This window comes from Chiloscyllium punctatum, chromosome 19 (assembly GCF_047496795.1).
Source record: "Chiloscyllium punctatum isolate Juve2018m chromosome 19, sChiPun1.3, whole genome shotgun sequence".
Taxonomy (NCBI): domain Eukaryota; kingdom Metazoa; phylum Chordata; class Chondrichthyes; order Orectolobiformes; family Hemiscylliidae; genus Chiloscyllium; species Chiloscyllium punctatum.
The window spans coordinates 97,016,845-97,029,506 of record NC_092757.1 but is presented as its reverse complement, the minus strand read 5'-3'; the positions used below and the strand labels follow the sequence as shown (position 1 = coordinate 97,029,506).

At 43.5% G+C, this 12,662-nt stretch overlaps 1 protein-coding gene across 15 annotated transcripts in view; it reads left to right on the top strand.

Moving 5' to 3' along the window:
• ncor1 (nuclear receptor corepressor 1) overlaps positions 1-11,447 on the top strand; it is a 406,208-nt gene extending 394,761 nt beyond the window's left edge. For 14 of the 15 annotated variants that reach the window (XM_072590142.1, XM_072590152.1, XM_072590155.1 and 11 more), the window contains 3 exons: positions 1,767-1,787; positions 4,504-4,725; positions 9,757-11,447. In XM_072590142.1, the coding sequence (XP_072446243.1) occupies positions 1,767-1,787; positions 4,504-4,725; positions 9,757-9,941 (428 nt within the window). In that variant the 3' untranslated portion in view covers positions 9,942-11,447. The remainder of the gene's footprint in view (positions 1-1,766; positions 1,788-4,503; positions 4,726-9,756) is intronic. The other variant, XM_072590146.1, reaches the window with a different exon arrangement.
• The last annotated feature ends 1,215 nt before the right edge of the window (positions 11,448-12,662 follow it).

Genomic DNA, 12,662 nt, shown 5'->3' with positions numbered 1-12,662 from the left:
TTATTTTCAGTGGAATTCTGATTAATCGAGCTCAGCAAATCCCCTTCATCCATCACTCCTACCTAACCCACCCACCGCTTCAGTTTTAGAATTCTCAACCTTGTTTACAAATCTCTCCAAAACTCTGCACTCCTCTATTTTTGGTGTACCAAATTTTAATTGCTGCACCATTGATGACTGTAACTTTAGCTACCTGCCTGTAAACTCTGGAATTCCCTCCCTAATGCTGTCTACCTCTGTCTTCCTTTGGGATGCTTCTCCAAGCCTACCTCATTGACCAAGCTTTTGGCAATCTGGCTAATATTGCTTTACGTGCTTCAGTGTCTACCTTTGCTTTATAACTTTCTTGTGAAGCACCACGTAACATTTCAGTCCAATAAAAACATTATATTAAGGCAAGTTGATATTGTTTTGAGCATCTTGAAAGATGGACAGGATAATTGTGAGCACCAACTAAGAACAGACAGTATTAAACATAAAGTCTATCTCAAGTGAAGCCACCACGCAATACACTAATCCTGCAAAGCAGTGCACCACCTTTCACAGCTATAGGGCAGGCAACTTACTAACTGCTCCCATGCCTGCCTTGCAAACCAGGAGACCAGCATTTTCCAGCCTCTCCTCCTCCACCTGTTGATTTTCCCTGCATTTCATGGATAGCTGTATTTTCTGTGAAGCATAACTGCAGTTAGGTGCTGTATAAGTGGTGCATGCCTTTCGTGTGCATGTATATTAGCCCATCTGTGGCAGCAATGAGGGGAGGTCCAACTGTCGTCTTGGAGGCTACGGACATGTAGCTTCGCTCTGATTATCAGGCAGGAGTATACACACCTGTGCATCTGACTGACTTGTAGGGTATACATATCTGACTTGTGTGTGCATGTATGTGTATCTGGGAAGGTATGTATAAATATGCAATTGTCTTGGATGTGTGTGTACGCTTGCTCACATTGTCCACCTCTCTGAGGGGTGCATGCTGGGGTGGTGATGTCACAAGTCTGTCTGAGGGTGTGTCCATCAGATGTGTTGGGATGCCTTCAATCAGTGAGTCCATGCAGAGATGACAACATGATTGTGTCTGCCTGTCTCAAGGTGGATGTGCAGAGACATGTGGCACAGTTTGGCAGGAGCCGTGTTTGAACACGTCTCACTACCAATCAGTTTGTGTATATGTCTTGAGTGTTGCGAGGTGGTAATGTATGTGCATCAAATTGTCTGGTTGGGATATGTGTGCCCCTCTCTGGGTGGAATGGGGGTCCACATGGGCACCCGAATGTCAGCTGCCATATGCACATCTGTCTCAGGGGAGGCTGAGGGGAACGCATGCACATTCTCCTGGAATGTCCAAGGGTTGTGCCTGTGTCTGCCTCTCTGAGGCTGCATCTGACTGACCCTGTGAGGCGTGCAGGCATGTTTCTGACTTTTATTTTGGTTGAGGGTGGTAGGGGTGCTAATTATGCATGCTCATCTCTGACTTTCTCCTTGTGGTGGATGTATCTGACTGTCATGGCTGAAGCTGGGAATGGGGTATGTCCTTAACCTGGGGGTGTGCATGCCAGACGTTTTTAGGGTGGATTGTGTATGTCTAGTGAATATGGCCTGCCTTCTCATTTAACGAACTCCGCTTACATCAGAAGATTACTATTTACTAATTTGTAAAAATGTACTGATTTTATACATTCAGATTAAAACATCTTGTAAAATAAAAACTAATTTTAAGAAGTTCAGCTGCTAAAACCCAATTATTTCTCTTTCTTTCGCCCCAGGTGTGGTTTCGTACAAAAAAGGTGCGTCATTTGCTTAACAATCTAGCCACATTTTTTCAGGTCTTACCTGCAGTTTCCAAATTAGTTTCACTGCAAAGGAGTGGTGTACTTGACCCCAGTTTTGACTTTGTAAACTTCTCCAGAAAGTAGCTAACTGATGAAATGGAATACCATCCACAGGCTAAACACAGCTTGTTCATAATTTCTGAGCTTCCTTGTCAAAAGGAACAACATGTTAATGGGTGGAGAGTAATCTGTTACTGGAGGAGATATTCTTTCTGATTTCTTATCCATGGATTCAAACCATGGCAGTGCTAACCAACTCGAGGATTTGTTTCTGATGTGGCCACCTGATCTTACCCCAAATACTGTCTACCAGCCCTCCTTGCTGCAGTTGCTCTACTCCTTTATTCGCTTTCCGTTTGTCAATTGGGACCACGAGCATGTTGTGCAATGTAACCTGCCAACAGTAACAGCCTTGCCTTTCAAACTAACCAAATCATATAGCTGACTGGTGTACAAAGCATTGCAGATTTCCTGGTGAAATTTTGATTATAAACTATGTGGTGGGGGATGTTAATTTTAGCTCGACCCTCAGCACCAAGAATGACTTGAGTAGCCTGTTCTGCTCAGAATGTCTCGCTCACCTTGGAAACTTGGAGGTGCAACTAATAATGAAGATAATAATTAGCTCTAAGAAGAAAGGACCAACAAATGGCAGATGGAATTTAGTTGAGAGATGATAGGTTATGCATTTTGGCAGAAAGTTTTTATTAAGTTCTTCCTGACAAAAAAAAAAGACTTGATGTCAAATTTCCACTCATCAGGACAGAATGGCAAGTATACCAAAACTGAAAGGAATAACAATTATTAATGTAAGAAATTTGGATGCTAATTGGTTAACAAGTGGACTCTTGATTGGTAAAAGCATTGTCACAGAGAATGCCCTCATGGAACAGTTAATTGTGAAGTTGTTGTTTAATTTCAAACAAGGCAAGTTGATTCAGCATGAAATGCACCAGTGCATGGCTTTTGTCCAGGCTGTAACAGGTACAATGTGTAGACATGTTCTTTCTAGCTTACATAAATGAGTCACACTGTGAGCCTGACTGTATTAAGAATTACAGTAATAACCAGTTTAAAATTATCAGTTGGACTCGCTGTGTGGCTCACTTGAAATTAATTAAACAACCTTTTCTTTTTAAATAATAAGCTAGGGACTGTGAAAGATCAGGGAGGTTTTATTGACCCTGTACAGAAATCATTGAAAACTCGTGGACAGGTGCAAAACTGTTCAGATCTTTTCTTGGAGCACAGTATTCAGCAAACCCCCTCATATAATGCCAGAACATGAATGGTGTTAGATTAGATTACTTACAGTGTGGAAACAGGCCCTTCGGCCCAACAAGTCCACACCGCCCCGCCGAAGCGTAACCCACCCATACATCTACATCTACATCTACCCCTTACCTAATGCTACGGACAATTTAGCATGGCTAATTCACCTGCCCTGCACATCTTTGGACTGTGGGAGGAAACCGGAGCACCCGGAGGAAACCCACGCAGACACGGGGAGAATGTGCAAACTCCACACAGTCAGTCGCCTGAGGTGGGAATTGAACCCGGGTCTCTGGCGCTGTGAGGCAGCAGTGCTAACCACTGTACCACCGTACCCCCAATATTTGATGGCATTTATTTTAATGATAAGAAACAAAATTGGAAAGGAAGGAACTTGCATGGAAGTTATACATAATGAATTGCACTACCTTCTCAAGGGCAGTTAGGGATGAACAATCAATTTTGGACCTACCTAATGATGCCTACTTCCCATGAAAGAATTTAGATAGTAGTTTGGTTAGACCACACTTGGATAACCACGAGCAGTTACAGTTCTGGTTTATGTATTAGAAACAATATTAAAAAAAATACTGATAATGTTTTCTCCAAAAGAGAATACTGACGCATGATTGAATTTTTTAAAAGTGGTGAATAGTTTGAAATGGCACTTGTAGAGAACTGTTATCACTTGCAATTAGGACGAGAGCTAAAGGTAGTGAGTCTAAGACAGTGACCAAAAATAAACCTAATCAGGAGAAACATCTTTACCCAGTTAGTTGAGGGAATGCTATAGATGCTTTGAAAGAAAACTAGCCACATAAAGGCTGTTAGTGCCGTTAGATGAAAAAAAGGTATCGAGAGTCCTGTGTTGAGTAGATGGGCCAAATGGCCTGCTTCTGTTCTGTAGTACACAGTTTGGGTTGTAGATTTGGTTGCTTTGGAAGATCTATGGCATTTCTGGAAGGGGTGGGGGAATTCAAAAAAGAGATCCTTTGCCCATTTTCTCCAGAAATCTGTAATGTTCAGGCCACTTAATTTATTTGTATAAATAAATTTGCTAATTACAGGCAGCCACTGGGAATGGTACAGACATGGAACAATAACTTCCTTTGCTGAATTCTTTGTCTGTATTGCTCTGTTCTTCAATGTGTATAAAGGAAATGAAGTTATTGAGTCTGTTCATGGCTGTTGCTTTAATCGTTAATGCTGCCATTGTCTTGCTATTTGGAGCTTGCAGCTTGCAAAATAAGTGCTGACTTTTCGTTTTCCCATTCTCTCTTTGCCTGCCTGTGCCTCTCTTTCCCTCACCCTGCACCCTTTCCCTTATCACTCTTCTTTTCCCCTTACTGGTTCTGTTTCCCTCTTTCTGTCCCCATGATTATTTCCTCCCATCTCCCAGGTTCAGTCAGTTCTCGGAGTCATTCCTTTGCAGATCCAGCCAGTAATCTTGGCCTTGAAGACATTATCAGAAAAGCCTTAATGGGAAAATATGACGATAAAGGAGAAGATCACCAAGTTGTACTGTCCCACCCTGTGAGTGCATCACAAGGCAACATGAGCACATCGATCCCTGTGTCCAGTGATGCTCGGAATGAGGAAGCCAATCCTTCACCTCCGTCAGGTTAGTGTCATTGAGTGAGTGAGAACCAGGTGTCCCATATACTGTGTTGTCGGAACTCTGTGAAATCCATAATAATCAAGCAGATTATTTTAACGTTCGCATAAATGGCTACAGAGCAACTTTACAGGTCACACTTGGAATGAGTGACTCTGAATAAGTATTCTTTCTGGTTTAATCTAAAGTTCAGACTCTGTCAATTTGAACTCACTGAATTTGTTCTTTGGTTTAAACCACCAATTGTTTTCCAACATATAATCAATTAGTGATGTATTTATTTAGGTTTGATCCTCCATCAGTTCTGTTCCCAAAGTCTGCCGACATTTGTGGCTAGGTAAAGATTCAACAAATCTCTAATTGTCAGCTAGTTCTAAGAATAAATTCTCAAAGAAGCCTAATATCTAACATTGCCATCATTATTAATGAAGAAATAGCAGGACATTTAGTACAGCTTAACCTGGTCAAATGGAGTCACTATGGTTCAGTGAAAGGGAAGTTATAATTGACATTTTCTGGAGTTTTTTGATCCATCAATAAGAGTTGATCAAGAGAAGCCAGTAGATGTACATTTGGATTTCTAGAAGGCATTTGATAAGTGAATATATGAAAGGTTATTGCACAAGATGGGAGCTCTTGGTTTTGGGGATAATGTATTAGCATGGAGTGAGGACTGGCTAACACACACAGCAGATAGAGTCAGGATTAATGGATCTTTTTCAAGTCATCAAAATGTAACTAATGGAGTTCCACAAGGATCAGTCTCAGGACCTCAATTATTTATAGTCTATGATTAATGACTTGAAGGAGGGGGCAGAATGTAATTTATACTTTTTTTAAACAAAAGTAGGTGGGTGTGTATGTTGTAATGAGGACATAAGGAATCTCCAAGGGGATATAGATAGGTTGAATCATAAGGCTCACTGTTACTCATATGGACATAGATTCCAAATAAGTGCAGTACAAAGGGATCTAGGTGCTTCTGTGCATGAAATGCACAAAGTTAATAACTGCAGCAAGTAATTTAAAAGGCAATTGGAATTTTGATTTTTATTGCTCGAGAGTTAACGTTGAATAATAGGCAAGTGTTAGTACACTTGGCAAGATGTAATGAAGTTGCAGCTAGTGCTCTGTGTGCAGTGTTGGTCTATGTATTTAAGGAGGACATACTGGTGGTAGAGGCATTTCTAAAGAGATTCACTAGGCTGAATCCTGGGATGAAGAGTTTGATTTATCAAGAATGGCTAAATAGGTTAGATTGTTATTCTGTAGAGTTTAGAAGATTGAGGGAAGATCTTATTGAAACGTACAAGATTCTGAGGGGTCAAGAGTGTGGTGCTGGAAAAGGGCGTCAGGTATGGCAGCATCTGAGGAGCAGGAGAATCGATGTTTCAGGCATAAGTCCTTCATCTCCATTCAGAATACTGAGTGGAGTCTCAAACACTTAGCATTCACCTGTACCTCTGTTTTTGTTTTTGCTGCTGTTTACCTATAATTTACTTATCGATGCTACGTAACTTTGTGATCTGCCTGTATTGCTCGCAAGACAAACATTTTCACTGTGCCTCGGTTCATGTGACAATAAATTCAATTCAATTCAATCAGGAATGAGGCTTGTGGGCCGGGGCTGAGAGATATATGGGAGGGGGGTGGGGTCGGGAGGCAGGTAGCTGAGAAGGCAATAGGTGGATGAAGGTGAATGGGGGAGTGATGGACAGGTCTGGAGGGCGGTGCCAAGTTGGAGACTTGAGACTGGGATAATGTGGGGGGCGGGGGTGGGGGTGGGGGGAAGGGGGAGGAATGAGGAAGCTGTTGAAATCCAAATTTATCTGGTATGGTTGCAGGGTCCCAAGGCAGAATATGAGGCGTTCTTCCTCCAGGCTTCAGGTGGTGAGCGTTTGGCGGTGGAGGAAGACCAGGACCTGCCTGTCCTTGATGGAGTGGAAGTGGGAGTTGAAGTGTTCAGCCACGGGGCAGTGGGGTTGGTGGGTGCGGGTGTCCCAGATATGTTCTCTGAAACGCTCCACATGAAGGCGTCCTGTCTCCCCGATGTAGAGGAGACCACAGTGGGTACAATGGATGCAGTAGATGACATTGGTAGAGGTACAGGTAAATTTCTGATGGATGTGGAAGGATCCCTTGGGGCCTTGGACAGAGGTGAGTGGAGTGGTGTGGGCATAGGTTTTACACTTGCTGCGGTGGCAGGGAAAGGTGCCAGGAGTGGGCTGTGGGCTGGTGGGAAGCATGGACCTGATGAGGGAGTCGTGGAGGGAATGGTCTCTCCAGAATGCTGATAGGGGTAGGGAGGGAGGGAAATATATCTTTGGTGGCGGGGTCCGTTTGGAGGTGGTAGAGTGGCAGAAAGTGATGCAATGTATATGGAGTTTGGTGGGGTGCAAGGTGAGGACCAGAGGGCTTCTGTCCTTGTTGCGGTGGGAGGAGTGGGGTTCAAGGTGCGTGAAGTGGAGGAGATGCGCTGCAGGGAATCGTCAACCGCATGGGAAGGGAAGTTGCGATCATGGAAGAAGGCGGCCATCTGGGACCTTCTGAGGTGGAATTGATCATCCTGGGAACAGATGCGGCAGAGGCGGAGGAATTGGGAATTAGGGATGGCGTTTTTACAGGAAGTAGGATGGGAGGAGGTGTAGTCTAGGTAGCTGTGGGAGTTGATGGGCTTGTAGTAGATGTCTATGGTTAGGTGGTCGCCGGAGATGGTGATGGACAGGTCCAGGAAGGGGAGGGAAGTGTCTAAGATGGTCCAGGTGAGTTTGAGGATGGGGTGGACGGTGTTGGTAAAGTTGATGAACTGTTCACCTCCTCGTGGGAGCACAAGGTGGTGCCAATACAGTCAATGATGTAGTGGAGGAAAAAGCGGGGGAATGGCACTGGTGTAACTGCAGAAAGTGGACTGTTCCACAAATCCAACAAACAAGTAGGCATAGCTGGGGCCTGTACGGGTGCTTATGGCTACCCCTTTAATTTGGAGGAGATGGGAGGATTGGAATGAGAAGTTGTTGAGGATGAGGACTAGTTCAGCTAGGTGGATGAGGACGTCGGTGGAAGGGTACTGTTTGGGACGGCATGAAAGGAAGAAACAGAGGGCTTGGAGACCTTCGACCTGGCAGATTGATGTGTACAGGGACTGGATGTCCATGGTGAAGATGAGGCATTGGGGGCCAGGGAAACGAAAATCTTGAAGGTGGTGAAGGGGATGGTGGTGTCACAAATGTAGGTTGGGCGTTCCTGGACTAGGGGGGACAGAAAGGTGTCATGGTAGGAAGAGATGAGTTCAGTGGGACAGGTGCAGGCAATGGGTCAACCGGGGCAGTCAGGTTTGTGAATCTTCAGTAGGAGGTAGAATTGGGTGGTGCGTGGTTTATGGACGATGAGGTTGGAGGCTGTGGTTGGGTTATCCCCAGAGGTGATGAGGTTGTGGATTGTCTAGGAGATGATGGTTTAATGATGGGAGGTGAGGTCATGATCAAGGGGCAGTAGGAGGAGGTGTCTACAAGTTGGCGCCTGGTTTCAGTGGTGTAGAGGTCGGTACTGCTGCGCCCTCCCTTGTCTGTGGGTTTGATGGTGAGGTTGGGGTTAGAGTGGAGGGCTGCACGTTTTGAGGGCAGGGGGTTGGAGCGGGTGAGGGGGTTGGACAGGTTGAGATGATCGATGTCACGGCAACAGTTTTTAATGAAGAGGTCAAGGGCGGGTAACAGGCCAGCATGGGGTGTGTTGGAAGAGGTAGAAGGGGTCCTCGGTGGGTGGGTAGATGTCCTGGTTGAAAACATGGATGTGGAGGCAGAAGCAGCGGAAGAAACGCTTTCTCAGCTACCTTCCACCCCCTCCCAGTTATCTCTCAGCCCCAGCCCACAAGCTTCATTCCTGATGAATAGCTTATGCCTGTCAATTCTCCTGATCTTCGGATGCTGCCTGACCTGCTGTGCTTTTCCAGCGTCACACTCTCGACTCTGATCTCCAGCATCTGCAGTCCTCACTTTCTCGTACAAAATTCTGAGGGGGCTTGACATAGGAAATGTTGAGAAGATGCTTCTCCTAGTAGGAAAATCTCAAACTAGGGAATATAGTTACAAAATAAGGGGACACTCATTTGTGAGTTGGCAGCAACAAAACACCCATGAAAGCTGCAGATGGTTATAAAATATCCACACTCCATCTGGTCAAATATACGTGACTTCAGATCTCTTCCCCCACCCCTATGATTGTCACTCATATCAAACAATTGTAAAGAGTGCCATCAGGAATAAATTAGATGACCAATTAAATGGTGATTTGTTGAAACTTTTCCATCCTTCATGCTTCTTCCTATTTATGTTCAATATGGAGGATACTGATCCATCAGGCAGGGGAAGAGTGGAGAGAGGCTAGGTAGTAATCAGTTGGAGGTTTCCTTGCTTGGTTTTCATTTAATGCCGTGGACTTCATGGGGCAAGAATCAATGTTGAGAACTCAGAGGGCAACATGCTCCTAAATGTATACTACAGTGCTGCCACATCTTGTGGGTATGTCCTGCTGTTTGGATTGTGTCTGAGACATGGTCTGTACTGTATGATTCTGTGAATATGATTGTTAGGCTTTCATTGACTAGTCTCTGACTAATCAACCACTAGTTTGGAGTCACATGGAGGCCAGACTATGTAAGAATGGCAGATTTCCTTCCCTGAAAGACATTAGTGAACCAGGTGGGTTTTTCAACAATCGACAATGGTTTAGTGGTTATCATTAGAATCTTAATTCCAGATTATTATATTAATTCAAATTCCACCATCTGCCGCAGTTGGATTTGAAGCTGGGTCCTCAGAAAATTACCTGGATTTACAGTCTAGTGTAATACCACTAGGCCATTGCCTTCCCAATTAATTAAAATACTAATGCATGGATATGTTATGACACATTGTAAAACAAAAGTAGAAATTTTTGTGTGGCGTCGTCGCGTTCTGTTTTCAGTTTTGTCAACAATATAACCTAAAAATTTCACAAAGCGAAGAATGTGGATTAACTGCTTCATGTTTTGTTGCACAGGCTCAACTGCGTTCCCTTATAACCCACTGACAATGCGTATGATGAGTGTAGCACCAACATCGATTGCTTGTGCACCACCAGCCATGGGTCAAGCCAGCTCACATCCTCCAGCCAGGACGTGGGAGCGCGAGCCAGCTCCCTTACTCTCCTCCCAATATGAGACACTATCAGATAGTGATGACTGAATACAGTGCCCTGGCTACGGTTTTAGTAGTTTTTTCAGGCCTGCAGACCACAGACAAGAGACTCTCCTCGAGCCCAGCTCACCAAGTGATGAAGTAAAGGAGGGTTTGCTCACATAGGCAAATGCAAAGCAGTGTTAAGTCCTCAGATGAGCAGATGCTGGGTGGAGAAGAAATTGTGATCACAGATGCTCATGTAGAATTCACAATGAAAGACACTTTCTGCTCTCATTTGTTTGTTTAAAAACTGTCTTTAAATCATTCTTGTGTAATATAGAGTACTGTACCATTGTATCATGCTACCAATCTTACATTTTAAAAGATCCTGAAACAGCAAATTGACTGTTGTAAACACAGGAATTTCCCACCATAAGGTGAGCCCGAGTGACTGGTATTCCATATTTGTTGTAAATTAAGTTCCATTTTGTCTTTAATTATTTAGCAGCAGTGCTAAGATATTAATGCATGGATGTATTATGATTCATTGTAAAACAAAAGAATTGAAGGGAGTATATAACCTGGTTTTGGGCTCAGGAAGGGGCCTAACCCAGTTACTGTGCACAATAATCACCCAAAGGGAATATCTTTTGTCTCCACCTCATGCTTCTCCCTTAATTATTTCAGTCATCTCTCCAACAAAATGAAATACGGTTTTAAAATCTGGGAAACGTAAGCAGGTCTTAATGTTGCTTCCACAAGTTAATTTGTTTTTCTTGTGAGTGTGGGGTGAAGGAATTTCTAATTTCTGAGAATGTTTAGTAGTTGGAATGAAAGTAGATATTCAGCATAAATGGAGAGTGACAAAGTTCTCAGTCACAGGTTCTCTTGTGCCATGCAGTTTTGACACTAGTGGCCTGACACTAGTTTCTGAGCTTCTGCTGTATTCACAGAACATTGTGAGGTTTCAGTGTCAGATTCCTGCACTTTGGGAATATGTCCCACAACTGCAGAACTGCATGTGAACATCAAAATGAATAAACAGTAAAAGTCTAAATGGAGGAATTGGTAAGAATCCTAGAGTTTGCACAACTAATTTCAAACATTACTGAAGTTGCTGTCCTGGCTGGGTACAAATTATTGGTCCCAGCGGAGTAAATGCACTAATTTCAGCTTTAAATCCTTTGACTGTCAGGTGTGCAGATTTTGAAATGCATGTTTATTTTCTTTTCTGATTCCTCAAAAAAAAGTGTAAATTCTTTAGATGCTGAATGTTACACAGTAGAAATTGAGGCAGCTCCACAAATGATTCTTTGGAATGGAATAATGTTATCACATTATTTTCCTATGTTCAGGCCTGCGGACAGCCCTTGAAGCATGACATTTGCCTCTGATAGAAGTTGTATTTCATTGTTGCACTGTCTCTTGTAACTGCAGTCTCCCTTCCTGCCAAGTAGCCTCTCCAGGCTAACGTCTACCTTTTAAATAGTTCGCCATTCCAGAACCACAACACATTCATGTAAATGTTTATTGAACTAAAATAAAGATGGCATCTGATTTCAGTCTTTTAAACGGGTTCCTTTTACTTTGATCATTTCTCAAACTATGTGATTTTACATAGGTATCGTATCTACAAACAACATATAGAACAGTATAGCACAGTACAGGCCCTTCAGTCCTCGATGTTGTGCCGACCTTCTAAATGCTCAGATCTAACTAACCTAAATACCCTACATTTTACTGTCATCCATGTGCCTATCCAAGTATCACTTAAATGTCTGTAATGTATCTAATTCTACTACCACTGCTGGTAGCGTATTCCACACCCACCTCTCTCTGTGTAAAGACCTACCTCTGACATCTCTCCTAACCTTCCTCCAATCACCTTAAAATTATGCCACCTTGTGATTGCCATTTCCGCCCTGGGAAAATGCCTCTGGCAATCCACTCTATTTCTTTCTCTGATCATCTTGTACATCTCTATCAAGTCACCTCTCAACCCTCTTCACTCTAATGAGAAAAGACCTAGCAACCTCAACCTTCCTTCATAAGACATGCCCTCCAGTCCAGGCAGCATCCTGGTATGCACCCTCTCTGAAGCTTCCACATCCTTCCTATAATGATGCAACCAGAACTGAACACAGTATTCCAAGAGTAGTCTAACCAAGGCTTTATAGAGCTGCAGCATAACCTTGCCACTCTTAAACTCAATCCCCCTGCTAATAAAAGAACATGCCACATGCCTCCTTAACAGCCCTATCAACTTGGGTGGCAACTTTGAGGGATCTATGGACATGGACCCCAAGATCCCTCTGTTTGTCCGCACTGCCAAGAATTTTGCCTTTAAATACAGGTGAGGTGACAGAGGACTGGAAGGTTGCTCATGTTGTCCCCCTGTAAAAGAAAGGTAATAGGGATATTCCGAGTAACTACAGACCAGTGAACCTGATGTCAGTGGTGGGAAAGTTGCGGAGAGGGTACTGAGGGGATAGGATCTATTTATATTTAGAAAGGAATGGGCTTATCAGTGATAGGCAACATGGTTTTGTGCGGGGGAGATCGTGCCTTACCAACTTAATAGAGTTCTTCGAGGAAGTGACCAAGTTGATAGATTAAGGAAGGACGATTGATGTCATATACATGGATTTTAGTAAGGCGTTTGATAAGGTTCCCCATGGTAAACTAATGGAGAAAGTGAAGTCACATGGTGTGCAGGGTGCTCTAGCTAGGTGGATAAAGAACTGGTTGAGCAACAGGAGACGGAGATTGATTGTTGAAAGGAGTTTC